Source organism: Danio aesculapii, chromosome 10 (genome assembly GCF_903798145.1).
Source record: "Danio aesculapii chromosome 10, fDanAes4.1, whole genome shotgun sequence".
NCBI classification, from domain to species: domain Eukaryota; kingdom Metazoa; phylum Chordata; class Actinopteri; order Cypriniformes; family Danionidae; genus Danio; species Danio aesculapii.
The window spans coordinates 11,578,999-11,604,690 of NC_079444.1; the positions used below are offsets into that span (position 1 = coordinate 11,578,999).

At 34.6% G+C, this 25,692-nt stretch overlaps 1 protein-coding gene across 1 annotated transcript in view; it reads left to right on the forward strand.

The window, feature by feature from the left end:
* The window catches only part of slc27a4 (solute carrier family 27 member 4), a 31,632-nt gene extending 11,143 nt beyond the window's left edge, over positions 1 to 20,489 (forward strand). The window contains exons 4-13 of the mRNA XM_056466428.1: positions 3,534 to 3,692; positions 5,891 to 5,960; positions 6,045 to 6,136; positions 6,367 to 6,476; positions 7,610 to 7,819; positions 10,235 to 10,361; positions 12,349 to 12,486; positions 12,885 to 13,049; positions 18,420 to 18,566; positions 20,040 to 20,489. Coding sequence (XP_056322403.1) covers positions 3,534 to 3,692; positions 5,891 to 5,960; positions 6,045 to 6,136; positions 6,367 to 6,476; positions 7,610 to 7,819; positions 10,235 to 10,361; positions 12,349 to 12,486; positions 12,885 to 13,049; positions 18,420 to 18,566; positions 20,040 to 20,197 — 1,376 coding nt within the window. The 3' untranslated portion in view covers positions 20,198 to 20,489. The remainder of the gene's footprint in view (positions 1 to 3,533; positions 3,693 to 5,890; positions 5,961 to 6,044; positions 6,137 to 6,366; positions 6,477 to 7,609; positions 7,820 to 10,234; positions 10,362 to 12,348; positions 12,487 to 12,884; positions 13,050 to 18,419; positions 18,567 to 20,039) is intronic.
* The last annotated feature ends 5,203 nt before the right edge of the window (positions 20,490 to 25,692 follow it).

The following is a 25,692-nucleotide window of genomic DNA, read 5'->3' on the forward strand; positions in this document are numbered from 1 at the left end:
GCTGAAACTATACTAAATACCTATAGTACTTTTGTATTTCAATTTGCCAGACTTGTTTACTTCTCTATATTGTTAGTAGTTTAAAAAAATATATCTTGAAAGTACATATTACTGAATACTATTTCCTAAATATTAACAGCATTATGTATTTGTGGGCACCACAATATATCGCATCAACATCGCAGTTGCATCGCAGGATGCCCAATGTCAAGTAGGGATTAAAGGTGACCATGCACCACAATTTGAAATGCATGTGATTTGTAGGTTTAATTGCAAAGTTGCCCATTGTGGATTTTAAAGTTCACAATTTGCATATGTTTTTTTCTGTTGTTATGTAAAAATGTAGGAGTTTAAACCATTCTGGTGCTGGAAATTATAGCATTTGTAGCTTTAACAAAGATTAAACTGCATTTAATTTATATACTGACTAAATATGTGTATTACTGCAATATCTGTATTATGTAATGTATTAAGACTTCCCAAAAATATAAAGCACAATATGTTTTTCTCTTTTATATATATATATATATATATATATATATATATATATATGTATGTATGTATGTATGTATGTATGTATGTATGTATGTATGTATGTATGTATGTATGTATGTATGTATGTATGTATGTATGTATGTATGTATGTATGTACGTACGTATGTATGTATGTATGTATGCATGTATGTATGTATTTGTACTTATGTAGTTTATTATATATTATGCAGATGCACTATAACACAAAATCACTGCAACCATTCTAAAGTAATTGTTATTCAACCCAAAGCCTAGTTATTCAAGTCATTTTCTGAAATTGAATTCATAGCACAATGTTTAGCAGAAACACAATGTATATTAATGTAATTATTTCAAATATCATGTAGTCCCATATTGTATTGTAACTTGTAGTGTATTGCATTACAATAGCAATATGTTAAAAAAATGATAACTGTGGTAAAACATGCTTGCAACATTGTAAAATATTGCACTAATCTGTTCCAATGTCAGCTGACTGAGTACATGCTAAAACATACTACCATTATAATAAAACATGATAGCGACATTGATACCAGTGTTAAGTTTGACAGCAAATTTCAATTTAGTTTTTGTTGTAGTCTTTTGGCTAAAATTCCATTTTAATTTTAGTCATATTTTAGTCTTCTGATTCATTTTAGTTTAGTCTAGTTTTAGTCGACTAAATTTCATAAGATTTTAGCCGACTAAATCTACTCGAGATTTAGTTGGCTAAAATATATTTGGTTTAATTTAAGCGTAATTTAATAAAAATATTGTATACATTTATTTATGCAAAATATTCTAACTTAAAATTAAATAAAACCGTCTTATTAAAATATGGAATCTAGCTTTTCCATTAAAGACCAAAAATTAGATATGCACTGTTTACTTGTATCATAAGTCATATGAAATATTATGTGTCTGCAGTCAATCCACATGGAAGAACAGTAGTCTACTGAGAATGCAGGATGTGCAATTATTATTTACCAAATCCTTTATATTAATTTTTAATTTTTATATTTATTTTAAAGTAGTGGTAAACTATTACACAGCAAAAAATGCTTTTCTTACTTTTTTTGTTTTCTTTCTAGTGCAAATATCTAAAAAATTCTTATATCAAGAAGCATTTTCTAGACAAGCAAAACATATTGTCTTGTTTTCATAAATAATATGCCAAAACTAGGTGAGTTTTTCCGTAAAACAAGCAAAATAATCTGCCAATGGGGTAAGCAAAATTATCTTGTAGATTGTTAAGATTATCATAAGATTATTTTGTTTACCCCATTTGCAGATTATTTTGCTTGTTTTACGGAAAAACTCACTTAATTTTGGCATATTAATTCTTAAAACAAAAATATATGTTTTGCTTATCTAGAAAAGTCTTCTTGATTTAAGAATTTTTAGATATTTGTAATAGAAACAAGACAAAAAAAAAATCAAAGTTTGAAAATCAGTGTAGTCTTTTTAACCAGTCTATTGAACAGTTTTAAGCCCTATATCTTTGAAAGGGGTTAAAATAGTTAACGTCCACTTTGCAATCACATTATCTCACATTATGTCTCGTTTTATTAGTCAACGATTATTAAAGTTGTCGTCATTATCACTTAATTTTTATTTAGTTTTTGTCTAGGTTTTAAGGGTAGAAGCTTGTTTGTCACGAAAATTGACAAATCTTTCATCAACGGAATTAACACTGATTGATACAGGATATTTATTTTATTGAAACTAAAAAATTGGAAATTCTAAAAGCTGGATTTTTTTTAAAGAAAGTCAGGTAATTTATTTCATTTGCTGCATTCTAAAAGACTGAATCAGTTTTGGACTGAATCATGATGTGCAATGATTCATATGGCACTCTAATATAAGGAATGTGTAGCAAGAGGGTAAATAATGATTTCATGTTGACTTTAGATAAGGATTTTATTTTGTTAATGATGTCTGTTCTGTTGCCTGAATATAAGTGTGTCAGTATAGGAAGTGTTGCAAGCAAGTGTCACACACTACAAGAAGCAAATAAGGAAGTGGCAAGTATATTAACTCTAGAGAATCAAATGAATGAGTAGCGTAGGGTAAAGAATGCAGATTTATCCCAGGCAAAGGTCAAAGCAGACAGTGAACAAGCATCACTGCAGCAAAGAGGACTCATACCAGAGGTCATGGATGGCAACATGTCCTAATGTAATTGAGCTCCAAGTTGTCTCTTAAGTAATTGGAAACTGACTCATAAAGCATACCAGGTTGAGTCAGCTTTGCTTCCTATTGATTTAACATTGCCAGGCTTGTTTGCTTGTCCTGTGTTTTCACTGTGACATTTTCTAGACTCATTCTTTCACATTATTATGTTAGCTTGAGAAAGCCTCTAAATCTTTTCTGACTGATCAGACTTTTGGTTTTCTTAAGAAAATAATGTTAGAAATCTGATCTGTCACTGGCAAAGACTAAAAAGTAACTAGGACATATTAGCAAAGTGTTAATAGATGTTAGCAATATGCTGCAAAAATCATGCTAACAATGTGCTTAAATGTGCTAGTAACATGTTAACAGTGTGATAACTTGCTAGCAGTGTTTTTAAGCATGCCAGTAACACACTATAAACATGCAAAAACGAATGTTTAAGGTTAGGATGCTAATTGCTAGCAGTGCTAACAATGTGTTAAATGTGCTTTTAACATTCTAGCAATGTGTTAACATGTTAATGTACTAACATGTTAGCGTACTAAAATATTTTAGCAATGTTAGCAACCTGCCAGAACGGCAAAACAGCTAACAATGATGTAGCCACCAAATGATGTAGAAATCACATAACAGTCTGTCTAACTTACAAACTTAACTTAGAATCTTTGAAACTCAAAACTACTTTAAACTTACAACTTTGAAGCACATGTCTGTCTGATAGACTACCTTAAATATTCAGTTTCAGGTATTTAAAACTACTTAACTTTCTGGCCAGCTTTCATGTGTGTTTGTGACTTTTATTTTTGACTTTTTTGACATTTATTTTTCTCTGTCTTCTGTTTCAGCGATGTGTGAGGTGCACAGCTCCATGGGAAAGACTGTTAAGCTCTTTGTCTCTGGTGAATGGGATCCAAAGCGGGTTCCTGTAGGAACGGAGCATCTAGACCCACTCCTGGAGGCCACCAGTACAATCCAGCCCAAACAACCAGATCGCAGCTTCACTGGCAAGCAGCATGCTTTCTTAATAGAAAAAATCCACTTCCAGTTAAATTAAAAATTGATTTAATTGTGTGTTCTTAGCTTTAGTTAACTATAATTACGCTGCATATGAGTTAACAAAAGTTCTAAGGTAGTGAAAATAACACTACCAACTATGTTATCTCTTATACATATATTTTTAAGTCATAAAAGTGTATATATATTTTCAATAATTACAATATCCTTGATATTGATTTCATTGAGTTTAAGGATTTTAACCCTTTAAGTTAAAGGTTTGTTTACATAATGCAATTAAATAAATCCCTTATAAACTGAAGACTAAATATATATTCACTGTTCTGCAGATTATTACTTCACATCATGACAGTCTTGAGTAGGGTATATTCAAGTACAATCTGAGACCCACTTTATATCGGATATCAATAAGGCAGTGGAGATCGTTGATTTTTAAAGAAAACAGACCTTAAACATGCAGATTTTGTAACTGCATACAGTTCACCGGAAGTGCTTGACCCAGGTTACTGCAAAATTAAAAGTCCTTCTGCATACTACTGTATATACCCTATAGTCAGAAACCTTAACATTGATATTTGACTTATTTTTGTCCAATCTCAAATTCAATAAAACACACACACACATGAACATTTCAGTGCTGTGTATACATACAAACACACCCACAAAATTATAATTACATAATTTTGATTAATTGAGCCTGTGGTGCAGAAAACAGGCGAAAAACAATGGTTTGCTCCACAGGGCAAACCTGAAAAAATCTAAATGTTCACAATTTTACAAAAAAAAGTGGAAGCTGCAATATTTTTGAGATGGATTAATTGGAATATAACCTTTTAAATGGATTTAATTTGGGACATTTTTGTCTTGAAGGTCCTGAGCGTAACTGTTTATTGTGCATGGTCAACACATATCTAAATTTAGGTCAAATTATACTGTTTGCATTATGGCTGCACAATATTTCATTTCAGCATCAATATCTAAGTGTGTGCATTCGCAATAGTCTCATCGCAGCATCTGCAATGTGGAGTTGAGATTATTCTTGTTGATCAGCAATGAAGAATGTACAGTGTTTACATTTTACATTACATTTGATTATTCAATAATAGGGTCAGGACAAAATGGCGATATGCTATTTTTGACATAATACGCAACCGATTAGAAAATAATTTAATCAAAATTGAAGCTAAAGCCAAGCAGCCTCATGCGCTGAGCATTCAACAGCTTAGTTCATGCACAGCAGGATTGGTGAAATTTTAAAATAATCTAACAATAACAAATTAAACCCTCATTTCTCTTTTTTTAGCCAAAAAACCTGATAGACTAATGTTGTGCAATGAAATATAGCGTTATTAAATGGCGAGGAAACACACATGGACAGTGCTTCTACATCATTCATTCATAGAATTAACAGCCAGAAAGGGGAAATTGATGGATTTGTGCTGAATTTTAGCATCATTGATCCATACCAATGTACAGTACCTATAACTGTCAGTATGTTTGTTTCTATTCTAATTTGCAGTTAAGTGGAAAAAATAAATCAATTAAAATGTAAATCAAAGTATAAATAGCAAAAGTGAACAATAGATTTTCTCTACCAGCAAATATTAAGGCCAAATATAAAAGCAGACACTAACCCGCTATAACGCCATCACCAATGACTAAATCTTCAAAAGACTGATTAAAAACATCAGTGAATTGTAGCTCTGACATGGACATGAGGGATATAAATGACTGAAAAACAGCTGCGGGTGAAGTTTATTGATCGCAAGTGCTCAGCTGTGATTATATCTCCATTTTGTTCTGTTGACATGTTATCCAAATATTCGTAGCTTGAAACAGATGGAGATATGACTGGATTGTGCTGCTTTTATGACCCCTCACACATGTTGATCCAGACTGCCATTTCTCCCCTTGGGTTTTAGGTTTTGAAAAGGGAAAAAAAATTTCACCTCCTTGTCCACACTTAGGATACCGGGTATCAGATTTGCATAATCCATATGCACAACGCTTTAGCTTGTTTGCCTCACTTGAAAGCTTGACTGGCCTCCTGCACGTAGCTACATTTACTAAGCCACGATTGGTGTGTGGCGGTTTTCGGGTGTGGCTTAGCGAAGGGTCAATTGATAAAAAAAGAATCGGGATACACAAGCATTAAATATATTGTTTTCTTTTTGCTTTTTGCTTCTAGATCGTCTGTTTTACATCTACACATCCGGAACCACTGGAATGCCAAAAGCTGCTATAGTTGTACACAGTCGGTAAGTGTGTGACAGTTCAATACTCATGTTCTTACTGTGTTTTGTCCTTTTTTTAACCTTGTCTCTTCTTGCTTCTTTCCTAAGGTATTACCGCATGGCTGCCTTGGTCTACTATGGTTTTAGAATGAAGCCTGAGGATGTGCTTTATGACTGTTTACCGCTTTACCACTCCGCAGGTACGTGACTGAACACAGGCTGATCAAAACCTTCATGATGTGTGCACATTTCCTGTCACAGAGTTCGTTTCAGGCCACTTCCTGTGTGACATCTTTAGTGGTTTGTTAATATGCTTGTATGTTTTTTATGCAGTTTAAAGAAAATGGCAAATTAGTTTTTCTTTTTATTGGACTTTTTTTGTCTTTACATAATGGAAGTATTCAGTAGGTGTGTTGTCTGTGTCCATCAGGAAACATAGTGGGAATCGGACAGGGTTTGATCCATGGAATGACTGTAGTGATCAGGAAGAAGTTCAGTGCTTCAAAGTTCTGGGATGACTGTATCAAATACAACTGCACTGTGAGTAAAGGATGTATAGACCGTTTTGAGGAATGTAAACAATAACAATGGTCCTAATGTATTTCCTGTTTTACATTTTTAGTTTCTATAGCTTCCGAAAATCCAAAAATTAACCTTTTGTTTGTTAGTTTTATGTTTGAGCTACAAAAGACAAACTGAATTTTTTAGTTAAATGTTGTAAATGGTTTTAATTTTAAAATAAATAATGCTGTTGCTCAACGGATAGACCACAATTCACAATTTGGTATGTTCCTCGCCGCTGTTGCCACTGGCTTGCATGGTTCGAGACTTGTGGAGCTGCGCATCGATGGATTTGCTCTCTTAAGTGTTTTGAGTTCCAGCAGTGAAATTTAAACCACACTGAACTAAACTAAACTGATCTTCAGCACTGAAAAATTGATTGACACAGATTCAATCTACTAAAACTTCTATGTTAAGCAGTTTTGACAATTGTAGAAGCGCTACAGAAATAAACATGAATTGAATTCAGAAGTCCTCAATGAGCAAATCAAGGCAAAGGCAGGTGCAGCTTGACTAGTGTAATCAGCATTAAACTCCATTGTGTTTTAAATGGAATTCTTATGTTTTCATTAAATTAGGTTCATTATAAATTAAAAATATATGTATATTGCATTAGTTAACAACATTAAAGTGATGTTTTCTATTTATTTTTAAATGAATGAGGAAGTTATCCATAGCAACTTGTAATACAGCTCGATATGTTTAACTTTGGCCCACGGCCCTCAATCAAGTTTGGTTTTTGGCCCTTCATAAGAAAACATTTGGGCACACCTTTTCTCTAAGACTTTAATGGATTTATTTTTATTTTAAGTAAGTACACAAACAATGTAAATCAGTTTAAATACATAAGCTGAACTAATTTTGAAGATTTTGTTTATACTTATAACACAGTCATTAAACAAGTTGGCAGTAAACTGGCTTACTGGAATCATCTTTCATAGATGAATATTAATGTGATGATTTAGCGTTATATAACCAACAGAATCAAAATTAGTGTCGAGTACATTCGGTAAACACACTCCAGACCTTAAATTTAATGTCACAGTTGTGTCGACTGCAAATTAAAGTTACCTTGTTTGTAAATTGAGCTTATATTTGATCTTACATCTCAGATCGTGCAGTACATTGGTGAAATCTGCCGCTATCTGCTGAACCAGCCCAAAAAGGACACGGAGCACAAGCACAAAGTGCGCATGGCACTCGGGAATGGCCTTCGCCAGTCCATCTGGGAGGAATTCACCAACCGCTTCAATGTACCACAGATCGCTGAGTTTTATGGCGCCACCGAGTGCAACTGTAGCCTGGGCAACTTCGACAACAAGGTCTGTACATACAAAAACACACTTTAGACTGAGTGTCTGTACACAGTCTTTATGAGCAGCACTCTTGTAAATCATTACAACACTGGATAATGCATGTGGAAATGGATAGATGCACTTTTAGGGGGTCGTAGAATTTGTGCATTACCATAAACTTTATGAGGCCGTCATATACTAGCATGTGTGCTTATGGAATATTTAAAGGCATAGTTTACTCAAAAATGACAATTTGAGGTTAAAGAGCCCATATTATACATGAAATAGCGCGAGACAGAGTGAAATGCCCAGCTGCTAATCAACAATATAAAAGTAGTCACAGTGCACACACGCTTCATAGTGGATTTTGGCTGCCAGTGGGTGAATGTAAATACAGACGATGGACTAGAAAATACTAACGACTAACTATTTTATTGAGCAAAAAGTCCAAGAACCGGCGAGGAGATCTCTTATCCCGTCACAGTCTACCTGCTCTTTTCACACACACACACACACACACACACACACACAGGGTCGGCGACACCTCCCTCACCACCCGCGTCCTCAGTTATATCCGCGAATACCCCCTCCCCCCCCGGTCTTTAATTTCAACCGCGACACCCCCCCCCAACCCCCCCCAACCCCCCTCCCGGTCCTCACTTTACTAACGGGTCCCTTTCGTTTTCACTATCGGGTTTAGGGCGGCGTGATCATCCTTTGCCTAGAGCGTTACCCTGCTCAGAGGAGACACACGCACACACACATTACTCTCCTAAGAGGAGACACACACACACACACACACACAGAGAGAGAGAGAGACACCGGTCGAATGAAGTCACGCTGTGCAGATGGATATTATTGACAGTGTGTGTGCGTGTGTACGTGTGTGCGTGTGTGCGTGTGTGCGTGTGTGCGTGTGTGCGTGTGTGTGTGTGTGTGTGTGTGTGTGTGTGTGTGTGTGTGTGTGTGTGTGTGTGTGACTTTTTTTCTGTTAGTGGGCGGGGCCGCAGGTTTCAAATCTCCCGGGTTTGCGCGCGCAACTACTTGTGTTTCGTAGCTGCGTCATCACGAAACGCCTAATGACTCGTTATCAAGACGACTCGTTTGAAGCACTATGAGTCGACTCTTTTATAGATGAATCAATAGTTTTAAACACTGTACACTTTCAGATTTAAGCCTTAGCTGGATATTTCACTTCACTTAGAGCTATGTTACACACTACATGGAAGGGCGTTTTCAAAAACCCATAATATGGGCTCTTTAATATACACACCCACAGGCAATGTAGATGACGTTTCTTTTTTTTTTTTAATAAAGCATAAAGAAGATTTTTAGTCCTTGGTCCTTGGTGATTCATATACTGTAACAGAAGTTAGCAGATACCAAAACTTTAAGAGTCAAACAATGTATAGACAAAACAAAATACGTGTTGCTCCTGATGGCACACTGTGGTCTTATGAAGTGAAACAGAACATTATTTACAAAGTTATTACCTGTAACCCACAACCATGACATAGCTGACATAAACATGACTGCAAAACTGCAGGTGAATTGACACTTGTATTTGTTTTGTCACAATGACACAATCTTGAGAATCCAAATTGCTTTACCCTATTTCAAAATGTTGTATTTTACGTTATTAAAAGTCAATGTGAGCAGGACCTGGTTAGAACTGGTTGTGGAATTTCGAAATTCACCCAAAACAAAAGAATCTGATTGGCTGAGGTTGGCAACGAAAATTTGGAAGCAATCAACAGGCTTAACTAAGAGCTTTTTTAAAGAAGTCAGTTTCAGCTCACATGTGAGTTTGCACCTGCAGTTGAAACTTAAGTATTAGCTCTTTTTCACATATTTCCCAATTGATGTTCAATAGCAAGGATATTTTTCAAACTAATTTTTATTTTTTTCTGGCGAAAAAAAAACGTTTGATTGGTATAAAATTATTTTACATTTTATTTTATTTAAATGGAAATAAAAATATATATTTAAAAAGAAAATGAAGGTCAATATTATTAGCCCTCTTAAGATTACTTTTCCTTGATTGGCTACAGAACAAAACACTGTTGTCCAATGACTTGCTTAATTAACTGAATAAACTTAGTTAACCTAATTAACCTAGTAAGGACTTTAAATGGCACTACTAGTATCTTATGAAACTGCTGTTATGTACTGTCATCATAGCAAAGACAAAAGAAATTAGGCTTGGAAACAAATATTGTCTCTACTAATCAGCACTTGGGAAATATTTGAAAAAAAAATTATCATTTGGTCTTCAACTCTACATTATTATGCACTCCAGTCAGGAATGCACTTGGAATAAAGAGAATAATATTAATAATGCTGTAATGTTGACTCTTTAAGATAATTGTTTGATGCAGTGTTTACAGTAGTTTAGGAATTCTGATGTGATTTTATTGTGAACACATGATGTTTTGATTTCAGACGGGTGCCTGTGGATTCAACAGCCGGATCCTGCCCTATGTCTATCCCATCCGCTTGGTCAAAGTGGATGAGGAGACCATGGAGCTCATCCGAGGACCTGATGGAGTCTGTATCCCATGTGGTCCAGGTACAGTACTTGCTTAAACATTTGTAAAAATACAAGTCTTGTCAGAGTAAATTAACCTTACAATAATATACATGCAGTACACTCAAAGAAGATTGTATGCACTATATATAAAGTAGCAGATATAAAATGCTTGATTGTTATAATTGATCAAAAACAATTACAGAACAATATTTTCAGCTCTGGAATATATTGTTATAAAACAATAAAGAGGCATTATAACATTTAATTTAATTCAAATAAAAAAATTAAAAAGGCATTCTTAGGCATTAATACATATTGATAAAACAGTCCTTTAAATAAAAATAATCAGTCTAGACGTTTTTATAGATCAGGGAATGTCACATTTGTTTTTAGATTTATTTATTCAATGAAGCTGTTAAGACATTAGAAAAAAAACTTGTATTTTCTCAATGAACTGCTTTAAAAGTGATAGATATTATAAATAAGGAAGTTTTTGGTCTTTTTATTTGTCACATAAATGCTCTAAAGCCAGTCTCGATTGCTTGATTTGCGTTTATTGATTTAAAATCTGATCTTTATTACCATGTAGCTCAAGATATGAAGATATTAAAATGTTATTAACATTAACACATTGATTTTCTGCATAGCTGCTTTTTTTGTTGCCAAGTGTCGATATCTTAGCATGATGGCTAATATACAGGTGTGTTATCATTTAATGATACATTGAATAATACACTGAGTGATGAGATTTAAATCTAATTAACATATTTGCTAAATAATTTCAGAAATGTTTTTAAAAAAAGGCATAATTGCAAAGAAAACCTGAACTCATTTGCATAAAAATAATCATTATTTAATGCAAATGTTTTTTTTTAAATTATAGGCATTTTTAGTAATTGTTAAAAAAAAAACGTGGTATCCAACTTACCGGCTGAGATTCATATTTTCTCAACTAATTTTTACATGCAAGTCAGAACTGTTAATCAAAAACCTTAAACTAAAGAAAACTGAGAATAAGAGTTCCTGTTTTTAGAGATTTTAGTGCTGTCAAAATAAAAGTCATTTGGAAAGCAAACACAAAAATCTTCTAATAATATCACCAATGTTATCACTAAAAACAATAATGATGCCTAGTATTAACTGAGGCATCAGCTGACATAGAATATAACATAGAACTTGAGAAACTACTGAGAATGCAAAAAAACTAGTGGTGGGCCATTATCGGCGTTAACATACTAAATAAATATCGTTGTTAATCTGTTCTCAAAGTTGGGTTGGGAGCTGGGTATATTCGACGCAAGCTATGATTACTTTCACTTTGATATTTTAGCGCGGATGTATACCTGAAATATATAGGTATATACCTGAGCCGTCTGACAAAAAAGTGCCCTTCTGAATTAAATCAGCAGGATGCCTGACTAACTGCAGTTCGGCAGTTTCACTTTAACTCATGAACATTTCATTCATGCCCCTGTGACAAACTGGGGTATTAGACGGGAGTAAGGACTGGTGAGAGTGTTATGGAATATAATAACGCACACCAAATGGAAAGAAAAAACTTCCGCATTTCGCGATGTGTGTGTCCACATCTTAATTCCATTTCTGTTTAGTTCAGTTATGACTTTAGTCGGATTAAGTTAATCAAAAGTCACTGTATCGAGCTTATTTAGGCCTACAGTTCAAAATTCATGCTTAACGAAATAAACAGTTAGTAAACACAAGTACATCTTATTGAACATTATTTATTTTCATCAACAATTATCATAGTAGAACAGCAGTTTGTGATGCATTTTGGAAACAGGAGATCAGCCCCTGGTCTAATGCGCCACCTGGCTTGAGAAACGCGTTCTCAAAGACTTATTATTCAGGTAGCACACATATTCAGAATGCCTTCGCAAGAATTCAAATGAGCCATAACCTAGATTAATTTCAAGATTAATTTAGATTAATCTTGATTAAAAATTTTAATCGATGCCCACCTATAAAAACGCATTTAAAATCCATTTCTTTACTTGGTTTTTTGCAGGAGAGCCTGGTCAGCTGGTGGGTCGAATCATTCAGAACGACCCCCTCAGGCGATTTGATGGCTACGTGAATCAGACAGCGACTAGTAAGAAGATTGCCCAAGACGTCTTCAAAAAGGGAGACAGTGCCTATCTGTCAGGTATTATCTATACTGTATAGAACGGCACTATTACTTGCTGCACTCAGCAAAACGATAGAAGTTGTTTGTTTTTTCTCTCAGGGAAAAACCTTAAACTGTTTCAGATTTTTTCTTATATATTATTATTATTTATATATTTTATCTAATGTATTATTAATTGCTGTTTGATGTCTTTTTTCAATCATTTTCAATCATTTTTTTATGATTATTATAGAAAGTGATATATATATATATATATATATATATATATATATATATATATATATATATATATATATATATATATATATATAGTGTTGATATTTATAAAATGTTGTACATTTGATCTGGTTTTGCCATAAAATAGACAGAGAAGCTGATATGGCGATAAATTCAGAACTCTCTCTCTATTCTCTTAGGGGACGTGCTAGTGATGGATGATTTCGGCTACATGTATTTCCGAGATCGCACAGGAGACACGTTTCGCTGGAAAGGAGAAAACGTTTCCACTACTGAGGTGGAGGGAACACTGAGCCGACTGCTGGACATGAAAGATGTGGTGGTGTACGGAGTGGAGGTGCCAGGTAATCTCACAGTTTTTTCTTCTCTCTTTTCTGTGTTTGTTCTCGCTGTTTGTCTTCTCATCAGTGACATTTAATCCTGTATAAAAAAAAGTTTTAATGTCCACCTGAAATCCAAATGTATGATGTTTATTTTGATAGCTCCCATTGTTATTCTTAAGGTGAATAATTAATCGGTGCAAGTTAATACACTGAAAAATATTAATGTCTGAGGTAAATAGAATACACTAACTTAGAGTTAGTTTGCTATGAGGGAATGATACGCAAAAGAAAGCTTTGCACCCTACTCAATATTCCATTTCAGTTGGAACTATTGAAATGGAAGTCTCAAACTTCCGGATCACGCAGACTTTAAGTGTGTGATTATTGTGCAGCAAACTTAGAGTTGACCTGATAACTTCTATTTACGCATTGGGGACTATATAACAAAAAAGAGTTTAGTTTCGAGTAATTTAGCTTTTAATAAGCCCAAGTATTTTTCATTTTTAAGACACACAGAGACTACTAGAGACTATTAAGTAGGTGTGTGTTGGAGGTGGTTGGAGCTGAACTATGCAGAGCTGCAAGTTTGAGACCATTGTTTAAAGTAAACTTCATTTGATTGTGTGCATCAACATATAGGGATGGCTGACGTGAAACTGACGTTTCGACACAGTGTCGAGATCCCGAAGCACAAGTGTTTCGAAACACTGCACCGAAGCATGATCCGAAACACCTGGTCACGTGACTAAAGCGATTCAAATCATCAGGCATTTCAGAAGCGTTTCGAGACCTGGCGAATCTGCATTTGACTGACAGAGTCGCCAAAACTTCTGTCTAATATGGCCTAGTGGGCCGTGTGTGTGCACGTTAATACTATGCTTCAAATAACTTTTGGGTTCAAATCCCGACTTGTACAAATACTTGTACGAATACTTGTACCGACTTGTACGAAATCATGATTTTATTTATTTTAATAATGTTACTGTTTTATGGTGTAGTCTAGTTAGAATACAGCTGCTGATACGCCATCAATTTAGCATCATAATTGTAACACTGTAAAAACAATAATTAATATTTTTACAGTACTGTGATGGTTGAGTTTTGGGTAGACGTTAAAAAAATACAATGGGAAATTTAATGAATAATATAAATAATTCCTGTTAACTTCTGGCCACAACCGTGTCTGATCTAGCAACAACCCTGTTTTATGACCAAAACAAGACATATTTATTCACAAAGTGTTTATTCGGATGTCAGACCAATGGTGAAACAAAACGATACAAGAATAAAGCATTTCAAACTGATATTAAAGCATTTCAAAATAGCTGTACCAGCCTGGATCCGAACCCACTATCCCCGTACGGTAGTCAGGAACCCTAACCGCTCCACTAAATCACTTGAAGATTCGAATCTACAAAGTGGGCTTTAATACCACAATTTGCTCAACTGTTCTTTGCTGAAGCTGTTCCAGTGCAAAAGATAAAAAATCACCACTAGGTGTCACCGTAGAGTGAGGTTTTGAAACTTTTCGAAGCATCGACACATTTGCTTCGACTGTTTCAGTGTTTTATGAAGCCTCGCTTTGCCCACCACTATCAACATAGATGCTAGAAATATATGAACATGCAAGATACATTTTTTCAAGTGTCTGGCTTGGGCCTCTATTAAGAGCATAAACATGGTTGAAAATGTTTGTAAAGTTAATATGTTCTTTGGTAACACTTTATTTTGATGCTCCATTTGAGTATTAGTAGACTGTCTGCTTAATATCTGTTGATACTGACATTTAACAGTCCTTCAACAGACATTTAACTGACTATAAGAAACTTTGCATGTACATGTCAACTTGCATCCGAGTACACCCCAACCCTTACCACAACCTAACAGTCTACTTATATTCTAATGAGAATTAGTTGGCATGTAGATGCAGTGTAACTTAAATTCAACAAACGGACCATCAAAATAAAGTGTGACCTGTCATTTTAACGGAAAGGCTCTGATTGGGGGATTTTGGCTAATAGCATCCGGCACATCTTGTACAGTAGTCTGTGATATTTTGCCTACACTTGTTAGAAACAAAAATAGAGAATTTGGTCAAGTTTTAATTTGTCGCTACATTTTTGTGTATTTTTCATCAACAATATTGCATGTTGATTTAGTCACTTCATGCATGGAAAAAAAGTTCTATGGGTATTGAACTATTTTTACTTTGACGAAAATTTGGTGCATGCCTAGAAAAAATGTTGTTGACACTTTTTTGTTATGATATTCAACAAAAGAAACTTTTGTACACTTGTGCTGCGCTGCTATACTGCATTATGTACTGTACTTGTATCCTAGCATACACTTAACTTAAATATAGTCGCATACTTCATAGTATAGTAAAAAGTATGTGAAATATAGTATGTGAAATACGTAGAGAGGGAGATTCTAAAGTGCGCAGTGACCCTTTACTGCATTGTAAAACTCAAACTCAAAAACTAATCTTAATGAGTTCTGTGAACTTAATCCATTTGAATAAATGAAGCAATTTGAGCACAGTAAAACCCAATAAATGAAGAGAACTCAAACCAACTGTGTACTGTAAAACTCATCAAGTTAAGGTAACTCAAACCGTTTGAGGAAACCGATTGCTACAAACCATGAGTTAAAAAAAAAACTTACCTATATGAGTTCTGTGAACTTACTCCATTTAAGTTGAAGTAATGAGGTGTTTAATTAACTCATTACCTTCAACACGGAGTTCAAAACTCTTTTCAAATGAGTAGAATTAACTTTCAGTACATTTTGAGTTAGCTACACTCATGTCTTTTGATAAAGTTGACTGTTGGGTTTTACAGTGTATTAAATGAGGCCACTCAAGAGAATTTATGAATGTGAGAGAAGTAGGGCTATGCGATTTGGGGAAAATATTTTTTGACATATTGCGATTTGCGATTTTAATTTTGTAGTCAAGCTTCAGCTCAGTAATTTGTAAGCCGTGGCAACAATTCTGGAACAGCTCTTAAAAATTACCTGTTTCAAATTGCGATTGTGATTTGATTTCGATTAATCGCACAGCCCTAGAGAGGAGTGACTCAATTAATGTGGGTTGGTCATGTGATAATGATATACGGCAGATGTAGTACATCTGGATTCCATTTGTAGTCCTTATATTAATGCTATTTCAAATGTACTTCTCTAACGGTTGTAAAATACGTTAAACTAATTCAAATGTAGTGCCTACACAATTTTGTGATTTTTAGAACGTAGCTTATAATTTGAACTTTGTCTTGCTAAATAAAATTACTCTGCTCTTTTTAGTTTTGGGGTAACATTACAATTACTCAAGAATCTGCTAGATTTAAAGTGCCATTTTATTATTGTTTACCATTGTTCAACAAAATTGTGCAAAGTCTAGTAATTCAGTATAAACACAGTCAGGAATTTTGTGTTATTCCAAACAATATTCCTCATGGAAATTTGAAGTTGAAATGATGTATTTTAGAGTCTTAAACTACGTTTTGCTGAGATCTATTCCTTTAAGTTGTAAGTCTCATGGATCATTGGGATGTCCAGCGAGTGTGTGGGGAAGATAATTAATCGCAACAAAGCTGAGTGCGGTAGCTCCTGAAGGATTCTGGGAATGCAGAGTCAAACAAAGTCTCCTCCTGGCCTGGCTCTGGTTTTTGCTTACATTAGATCTATTAAGGAATGGCAGCAGAGGGCTGAATATAGCTCGGTCTATTTGAGACATCCGAATGAAAAATACAATCACCTTCAAAACTATGTCATCAGCAGAATTGCGGGTCTACAACATATAAATGTGTGTGTGTGTGTGTGTGTGTGTATTTAAGGGTCTACGTGCAAATTGATAAACTAGCATCTCAAGAAAACAGTTTTCATCAGATTTTGAAATCATCAGGGTTTTCTTACTCTTGATGTAAGCATAAACACACACACACACACACACACAAACAGGATTGCATGAATTCTAGAAAAGCTGACAGAAAATGATACGATTTTTGGAATATGACAGAGATTCAGGATAATTGGCAAATATTATGCTGCGTCAGGCTAAATCTACACAAAGTCAGTGATTTTCCCTTTGCAATCTTTTCACATTCCTGACCAGTATGTGGTGCTGTAATTCTCTCATTGAGATACACAAAAAGCAGAGAAGATTGCACGATGAATACAAAGACCATGAGATGAAGATGGCGAATACTTTTTAATAAAGCTGTTATGCTCAGTAGCTTCTGCAGCACAAACACTCATGTAGTCTGCCATTATTGTTGTTGCTGTCACATGACAGCAATGTCCGACAAGGGTTGAGATGTGGCCTGATGACATCATCATTTCACAAAACAAACAGATAAGGTGTTCACACAAATCTGAAAATGACACACTACAGAATTTATCCTGCCCCACAGGGTTTAAAACAATAGCGGGATCACACTGCCAAAACACTAGTTCCATCTGGATGAAATTCATATATGCGATGAAATAATTTAATGTATACTGCTAAATACCTCCATCTAGTTTTACCTAAAGTAGACCTGTTATGTTAAAATCACTTTTATAAGGGATTTAAACACTGTTCTGTGGCAACAGTGTGTGAATATAGCCAGCCTCTAATTATTATTCTACTTTTTATAATCCCACTTGATTAAAACAGTCTGCAGAAACACTTTGATTGACATTTTTCCATTGTACCCATTGGTGACTATCTCTCTCTCATTAGCATAGACAGCCCTGAGGGAGAAGCAGCCGTCCGCCATTAGAGTTTTCACACAGTACCTGCTGAAGATAATCTCTAAGAGCCATTATATTTTGACTTTTTCATAAATATAACCCTGGTTTGAATCTGCCGTTATGCTGATGCATATGCATTTGTAGCTCTGTCCTTTTTTAAAAAGAGCATCAGAATTTAAAGCAACAGTCCCCAAAATGACACAAAAAGGGGCAGTTTCAAAGACAAATTATTTGTGGGCTATTTTGAGCTGAAATTTCACATCCACAGTTCAGACATTCACACTTCCACGCATCAGAGACTTATTTTACATCTTGTAAAAAGGGGCATACTGTAGGAGGTCCCCTTTAATGTTTAGTTCAATGTGTATCAGGACCAAAGAATCAATAGTTTTACCTTGTACAATATGCCATAGAACAGATTGCCAAAGACTATAGACTGTTGTAAGGTACAATACTCTCTATCAGCCTTTGTTCACAAATGTCTGTCCTTGTCCCACTGACACTCGACCTGACGAGGCCATGATCTCCTTACTCAAGTTATTTTAGTCCACAGGGGCTCAGGGTTCTTCATGCCTATAGGCTTTCCTTATGCGGTTGAGGTTTAGGTTATTAGCCAAGATTGCCCATGTGTGATGCTTATGGATGTTTTGTCCTCAGGTGCTGAAGGGAAAGCAGGGATGGCAGCCATAGCAGACCCAGACAACAACACCGACCTGGCCAAGTTTAGCAGGGACCTGGAGAAGGCCTTGCCACCCTATGCCCGGCCTGTGTTTCTGCGCTTCCTACCAGAAGTGGACAAAACAGGTGAGATTTCACAAATCTTTGGGGCATACAGGATAAGAAATTAAGCTGGAATGCTCAAACTCTCCCAGATGAAAGTAAGCAAAATTAAGAAATATTAACTTACTATGATTTATTCTTTGTAGCAACCAGGCTAAGATTCATCCTAGTGAATTATCTGTTAATGCTACTAGAAATTATTGTTTCAGAGTTTACTGTTTACAGTAATTGCAGGCTGTTTACATATATTATCCAACTATTAGAATTAAAAAATGTATATGTTTAATTGTATTGGCCATGATTTTATATATTTTATATATGTAAATATATATGTAAATAAATATATATATATATATATATATATATATATATATATATATATATATATATAATCAAATATATATATATATATATATATATATATATATATATATATATATAATCAAATATATATTGTATATGTTGGCTCGAGGCCGCAGGCTGAGTGTCTTAGTGTCCCACCAGTGACTATATACCCCAATCGTGTATATAAAAAAAGAAAATCAAACACAGAGTCTAAAAAATCTTTTTGTAAAAGGAACTACGTTCATCCAACGTTCATATACCTCTGCAGCTGAGCATAAGAATAGCAGAAACCATTGCTACTTCACAAACATCACTTTACATGAGAACTCAAATACTAGCTCTTATGTCTAAAGTGATGACAAAGCAGGTGATTTTGCTCACATTTTAAGATTATAAGGCTAAACGGCATGAAATGCCATCAGTCTACAGAGATTTCCCAGTATTTCTCTGTTGCAGTCGGGAGATCACAACAATTAACCCTGAAAAAGCCAGAGCAAAGCAAACACTACCAGATTACTTTGGTGTAAATACAACACTACAAAATACAAAACAGAGAGATCGTCTTTGAAGCTCACTTATCTTCGCTGGAAAAATGCTGTTTTTCTCCCCTATGGATTTATTATGCAGTCCCTGTCGCCATCTTGTAGCGGAATGTCATCCATCTTTGCTCTGCTCAGTACGACAGGCTGATGGCCGCCAAAGCTGAATCTTTGAAATTATGAATATTTAAAATAGGCACTATCCTTATAAATAAACCGTATAGTTGTTATCTAAACAACTACATTCTCGCTTAAATAAGCCACAAAAGAACATTATGTTGTCCAACAGCAGCAATATTTGTCAAACTGTAGTCCTCTACTTGCCACTCGTGTGGGCGGAATAATACATAAGGTTGAAGAGGCTGTACGAGTGCTGATATTACTTTAATATCTCACAGCTATCAGCCCATCAGAGTCGTATAAATATATATTTGATTTTAGGCTGTATGACCAATAAAGTAATTATTTAAATATTTCAAAGGGGTATGATGATTTTCTTTAGGTACTGTGTATATATATATCTCCAAAACCAATGATATTGTAATTCTGAAGTTAATTTTTTTATGTATAGGCTTGCTGTTTTAACTGTTTGTCATTTGTTATTTTATTTCAGGAACTTTTAAATTCCAGAAGACAGATATGCGACGGGATGGATTCGACCCCAACATCGTTTCCGACAAACTCTGCTTCCTGGACTGCACTAAGGGACAGTATGTGGAGCTGAATGCAGAGCTCCATCGCAACATCGTCTCAGGAAAGCAAAAATTATGAGACTACTGCCAAGCTCCACCCCCTTTCCCTCAAAACCCCGCCTTCAACAGCCCTCAAACCCCGCCCTGTCCTCATAACTCTGCCCCTCGATACCTCAGCAAACACAGTGAGGGGCCGCAGGAATGCATTCCGGCCACACATTCAGATCCCCGACGATTCATTTTCACAGCACACTTACAAAACAGGACTGAAGAAGCATTCAGCCATCGTGAAAACAAAAAATTGTAAAAAATAAAATACAATTAAGCAATTTAGCTTACAAGAATACAACAACAACAACAAAAAACAGCAAGGAAAGGGCACAAGGACCAAACACCCTTCAGTGAAATGATAAAGCTCGCCCGTTGCCTCAGCTGCACAATGCGCGCCTGGCTGCAGGATTCGGGACTGACACTTGTTCAAACTGATGGATTTGACAAGCGACTGCCATCTTGAATGCGCCCTCAAGCCCTGACCAAAACCATGGATCCACGTGCAATACTGGCTGCGCACTTGACAGCCGCCGAGACTTGATCAAATGCTGTTTATTTACTCGTGTAACATGCACCAAATATATTTAAGTTGCAGAATAGCGCATCTATTTACAAGTCATCCACGAGCTGTGACGATACATCCATGATTGCACTGCTACCGTGTCCATTTTAACCCTCCAGATGTGCAGCATCAGCGTGACATTTTCTCGGATGTCAATACCGAACAGGTGCGACATTGTGCAGACTGGGCTTGGAGGGTTTACTAGATGTGACGAGCGTTATGTTTTCGTTGAGGACCTCACGGAGTCACTATAGTTGACTTTGTATGGAGTACAAATGGTAGTAGTGTAATACTATGGTGCGTAAGAGCGAAAATCCTCCCGTTTGGCACCATTTGGGACAAAAACAGAAGCAGCGGAGAATGAAGGGAAATCGATAATAGGCTATTTGTCATCAGAGTTCTAGTTTTTTCTTTCAGCAGCATGAATGATCGACGCAAACAGAGCACTGTGCCTTATTGTCAGGTCACTACATAGTGTTATCGCCCTCGTCCTGTACCATTACACTAACTGACCCCTGGATGTCTCTTCAAACGGCTAGCTTGTTTTCTAGGCCTAGCTTGTTCTTCGCTTCCATGAAAAGTCCCATCATGCAGACCAGAGTGTCTAGCACTACATCAATGGGCGTCATTTCCGTTTCCTGTGTATTTTGCTCGATCTTCTATTGCAAGCCTCCTGTTCTCCCTTGCCCACTGACAGCTGACTATTTATTTATATCGTAGCAAGTATTTAAGTGTGTGTGTGTGTGCACGTGTGGCGAGATGATTTTGTGTGACAGCACTTGAATTTCTTCAGTCACTGTTTTGGCCGCTATACAGTAACGTACGGTTCAAACGCAGGAAGACACAGAGCTGTGTTAACGGCTTACAAAGAGCATGTCATCAAAAGAAAAAAAAAAGTATATTTTGCGTTTTTGTTTTGTCATTATTTTCAGTAAAATGAGAACTTTTCTGTGCAAAATTCTCATTACTGTGATGCAAAAAATATCTCATTCAAATTGCGGTAATGAGAAAAAACTAATTCACATTATGCCCAATTCAGGCTAGACAATCTAGCAGGGCTAAAACTTATACTTATTACCATAATAACTGAAGAAAATCAAATTCATGTCAGCGTACTGACAATAATATATAATTTTCATTACCATAATGGCAAAAATCTACTTTGTGACCGCAATAAAATAACAATTTTATTATCATTACTGTAACAAATAGTCTCATTAGCGAATTGAAGTGAAGTTCTGTATTTACATAATAATAACAATAATATTCAGATTTTCATAAATGACAAAAATCTAATTCTCATTACCCATTCTCATTAACATTAAATCATTGTCATTACCATGACAAAAATCTTCTTAGCCAATTGACAATAAAGTCTTCTATTTACACATTCACAATAATATTCTCATTATCATAATGACAGAAAATCTAATTGACATTGCTGTAATGCCAATAAAATGTCATTTTCATTACCTTAACAATATTAACTCATTGTCATTACATGACCAAAAATCCTCATTAGACAAATGACAATAGCTAATATACAATAATCACAATCACATTCTCATCATAATGAAAGAAAATCTAATTCATATTGCTGTAATGACAATAACATTTCATTAACAGCGTTAAATCATTGTCATTACTATGGCAAAAGAAATCTTGTTAGCCACATGACAATGAAGTCTTCTATTTACACAATAATCTTAATAACGTTCTCATTATCATAATGACAGAAAATCTAATTCACATTGCTGGAATGACAATAAAATGTCATTCTCATTACCATAACAACATTTAAATCATTGTCATTACCATGACAAAAAAATATCATGGCTAATATACAATAATCACAATAACATTCTCATTATCATAATTACATAAAATCTAAATCACATTGCTGTATTGACAATAACATTTCGTCCTCATTACCTTAACAATATTAAATCATGGTCATTACCACGACAAAAAAAAAATCTCATTAGCCAAATGACAATGTCTAATATACAGTAATCACAAGAACATTCTCATTATCATAATTATCATAATGACAGAAAATCTAATTCACATTACTGTAATGACAATAACATTTCATCTTCATTACCTTAACAATATTAAATCATGGTCATTACCACAACAAAAAATCTTATTAGCCAAATGACAAAAGCTAATATACAATAATCACATTAACATTCTCATTATCATAATGACAGAAAATCAAATTCACATTACTGTAATGACAATAACATTTCATCTTCATTACCTTAACAATATTAAATCATGGTCATTACCATGACAAACAAATCTTATTAGTCAAATGACAAAAGCTAATATACAATAATCACATTACATTCTCATCATAATGACAGAAAATCTAATTCACATTACTGTAATGACAATAAAACGTCATTCTCATTACCGTAACAACATTAAATCAGTCACAACCATAACAAAAAATCTCATTAGCCAAATGACAATGGCTAATATACAGTAATCACAAGAACATTCTCATTATCATAATTATCATAATGACAGAAAATCTAATTCACATTGCTGTAATGACAATGAAACGTCATTCTCATTACCGTAACATTAAATTCTTCTCATTAGCATAATGACATAACATGTGTTTTTACAGAATACATGTTAAAAAGACAATTATCATCATCATTATCAGCACAACAATGTAATAAAAGCACTTGTTTTTTCTTATTTACTCAAAATATTTTCGTTTTTTTCTTTTGGGATGACGTGAGATTCACCTGTACAGGTGATTTAGATGTCAACTGATACTTCTAGCCAAGGGCACAGCCGTGATGTCATTAGTTAGTCAGCCAATCAGACGCAGTTGTTTCCATCAGCACCTTTTCCGGTTTTAATTTCATCGTTCGTCCTTTTCTTTCTCACTTGGATTTTTAAGTAAAGCTATTTTGTAAACAAATGAAGTGTAATAATTTGTCGTGGATTGAACTTTGATTGTCCGTTAAGCTTGTTGGCGTTTCTTGTTTTCATTCTGGCCATCTGAAAGAGAGGGAAACACATCTTATGCACTGAGTTATTTATTGTAGACATGAGGTGATGTCTGAAATCTGCTCTACAGACATTTTTTGTTGTTCGCGATGATATTGTGCGTTTTTGAGTTTGTGTCCTATGACAGCATTTGCAGAGGCCTCTCTTGATGATCTGTTTAGTTAAAGGAACAGTACACTCCGTAATGAACAATGTCACATTTACTCAGTAAAAACCGTCCATTTAAAGTGTTAAACAAAGACACACATTTGCAGACACACACTTTTCACATTGTTTTAAGATGGATTGCTGGATTTTATTTATAATGACATTATTAATATGGTTTTCCATTTAAAGGCATTAGCTGTTTGAAAGCAAAAGCCAGTGCTGTGAATAATTTTGTTTATTTATTTTGTTTTTAATTTTTGTGTATTTTTTTTTCACAATGAAAAAACAATTACACTCCATTTTTCGGTTTCTCAATCTGAACGTGAACTTTCCACAGATCTGTTTGTGTGTGTGCAAGTGTGATTCTTCTTGAGGTGATCTTGTGCAGTAAACGCGATGTTGTTCTCATGTCTGTCCACTAGGTTGTGGTGCTCATTCCACAGATCATGCTCACAACGGCTGATTTGCCTCCAGAAACGTGTTTATTGTTGATCGTTATTTTATGAGGGATTTCAAATGTTTATATTTAACATAATTATTTACTTTACTTCTTGTTATTTGTTTTTTCAATAGCTTTAAAGGACCATGTTCAACCAACACAAGTTATCTTGTTTTACTGAGCACCAAAGCCAATGAAGTCGGGTTTTGTTGAAAAGGAAACTGCTTTCTTTTTATTTATTTTTTTTCTACATAATTTTGTTTCTAAATTGTACCAATGTGTCATTTTTCACAAACGACTATGGAAGCCAGTTTTTGCCGCAGGTTATAAAGTAAAAAAAATTAAATCAAAATGCTAATTGTGATCTACTGTATAAACAACCAAAAGTTGCAGTTGCAAAATATATATTTGGAATTGAGTTTATATCTTGCGATTCTGACTTTTCTTCTCAAAATTGCAGATATATTTTTCCCAAGTGTGAATTTAGACTTATATACAGCACTGTAAAACCCAACAGTCATTTTTATCAAATGAAATCAGTGTAGTTGACTGAAAATTAACTGAAAGTTAATTCTACTCATTTGAAAAGAGTTTTGAACTCTGTGTTGAACATATTGAGTTAATTAAACACCTCATTACTTCAACTTAAATAAAGTAAGTTCACAGAACTCATATAGATTAGTTTTTTAACTCAAATGGTTTGAGTTACCTTAAATTATTGAGTTTTACAGTACTCTGTTGGTTTGAGTTCTTTTCATTTATTGGGTTTTACTGTGCTCAAATTGCTTCATTTACTCAAATGGATTAAGTTGACAGTACTCATTAGGATTAGTTTTTGAACTTAAATGGATTGTTTTTAACTCAAAATTGCTGGAAAAATCAGTTTTGAGATATAAATGTAGAATTTTTTTGTTTCTATTTCGGACTGAGTTTATATCTCACATTTTTTTACATTTACATGTGCATTTCTGAGGCAAAAACATCTCTGTTTTGACTTTTTACACACAATTGTGAGATATAAGCTTGCTAATTATCTCTTGAAATGATGAGGATATAAATTTGAACTGTGAGATATACATTTTGCCATTTCTGGGGGAAAATATTAAGGATGGGATAATCGCAATTCTGAGAGAGTCATAATTCAGAAATATAAACTGACAAAATTCAGTTTATATCTTGCAATCTGTGTATTCTGAGCTTATGTCTCACATTTTGCTCAAAGTTGCAAGATAAAATGTCTAATTACAAGAAAATAATCAAAGCTGTAAGATTTAAAATGTCACAGTCAGCTGTATTCTATTATTATTATTATTATTATTATTATTATTATTATTATTATTATTAC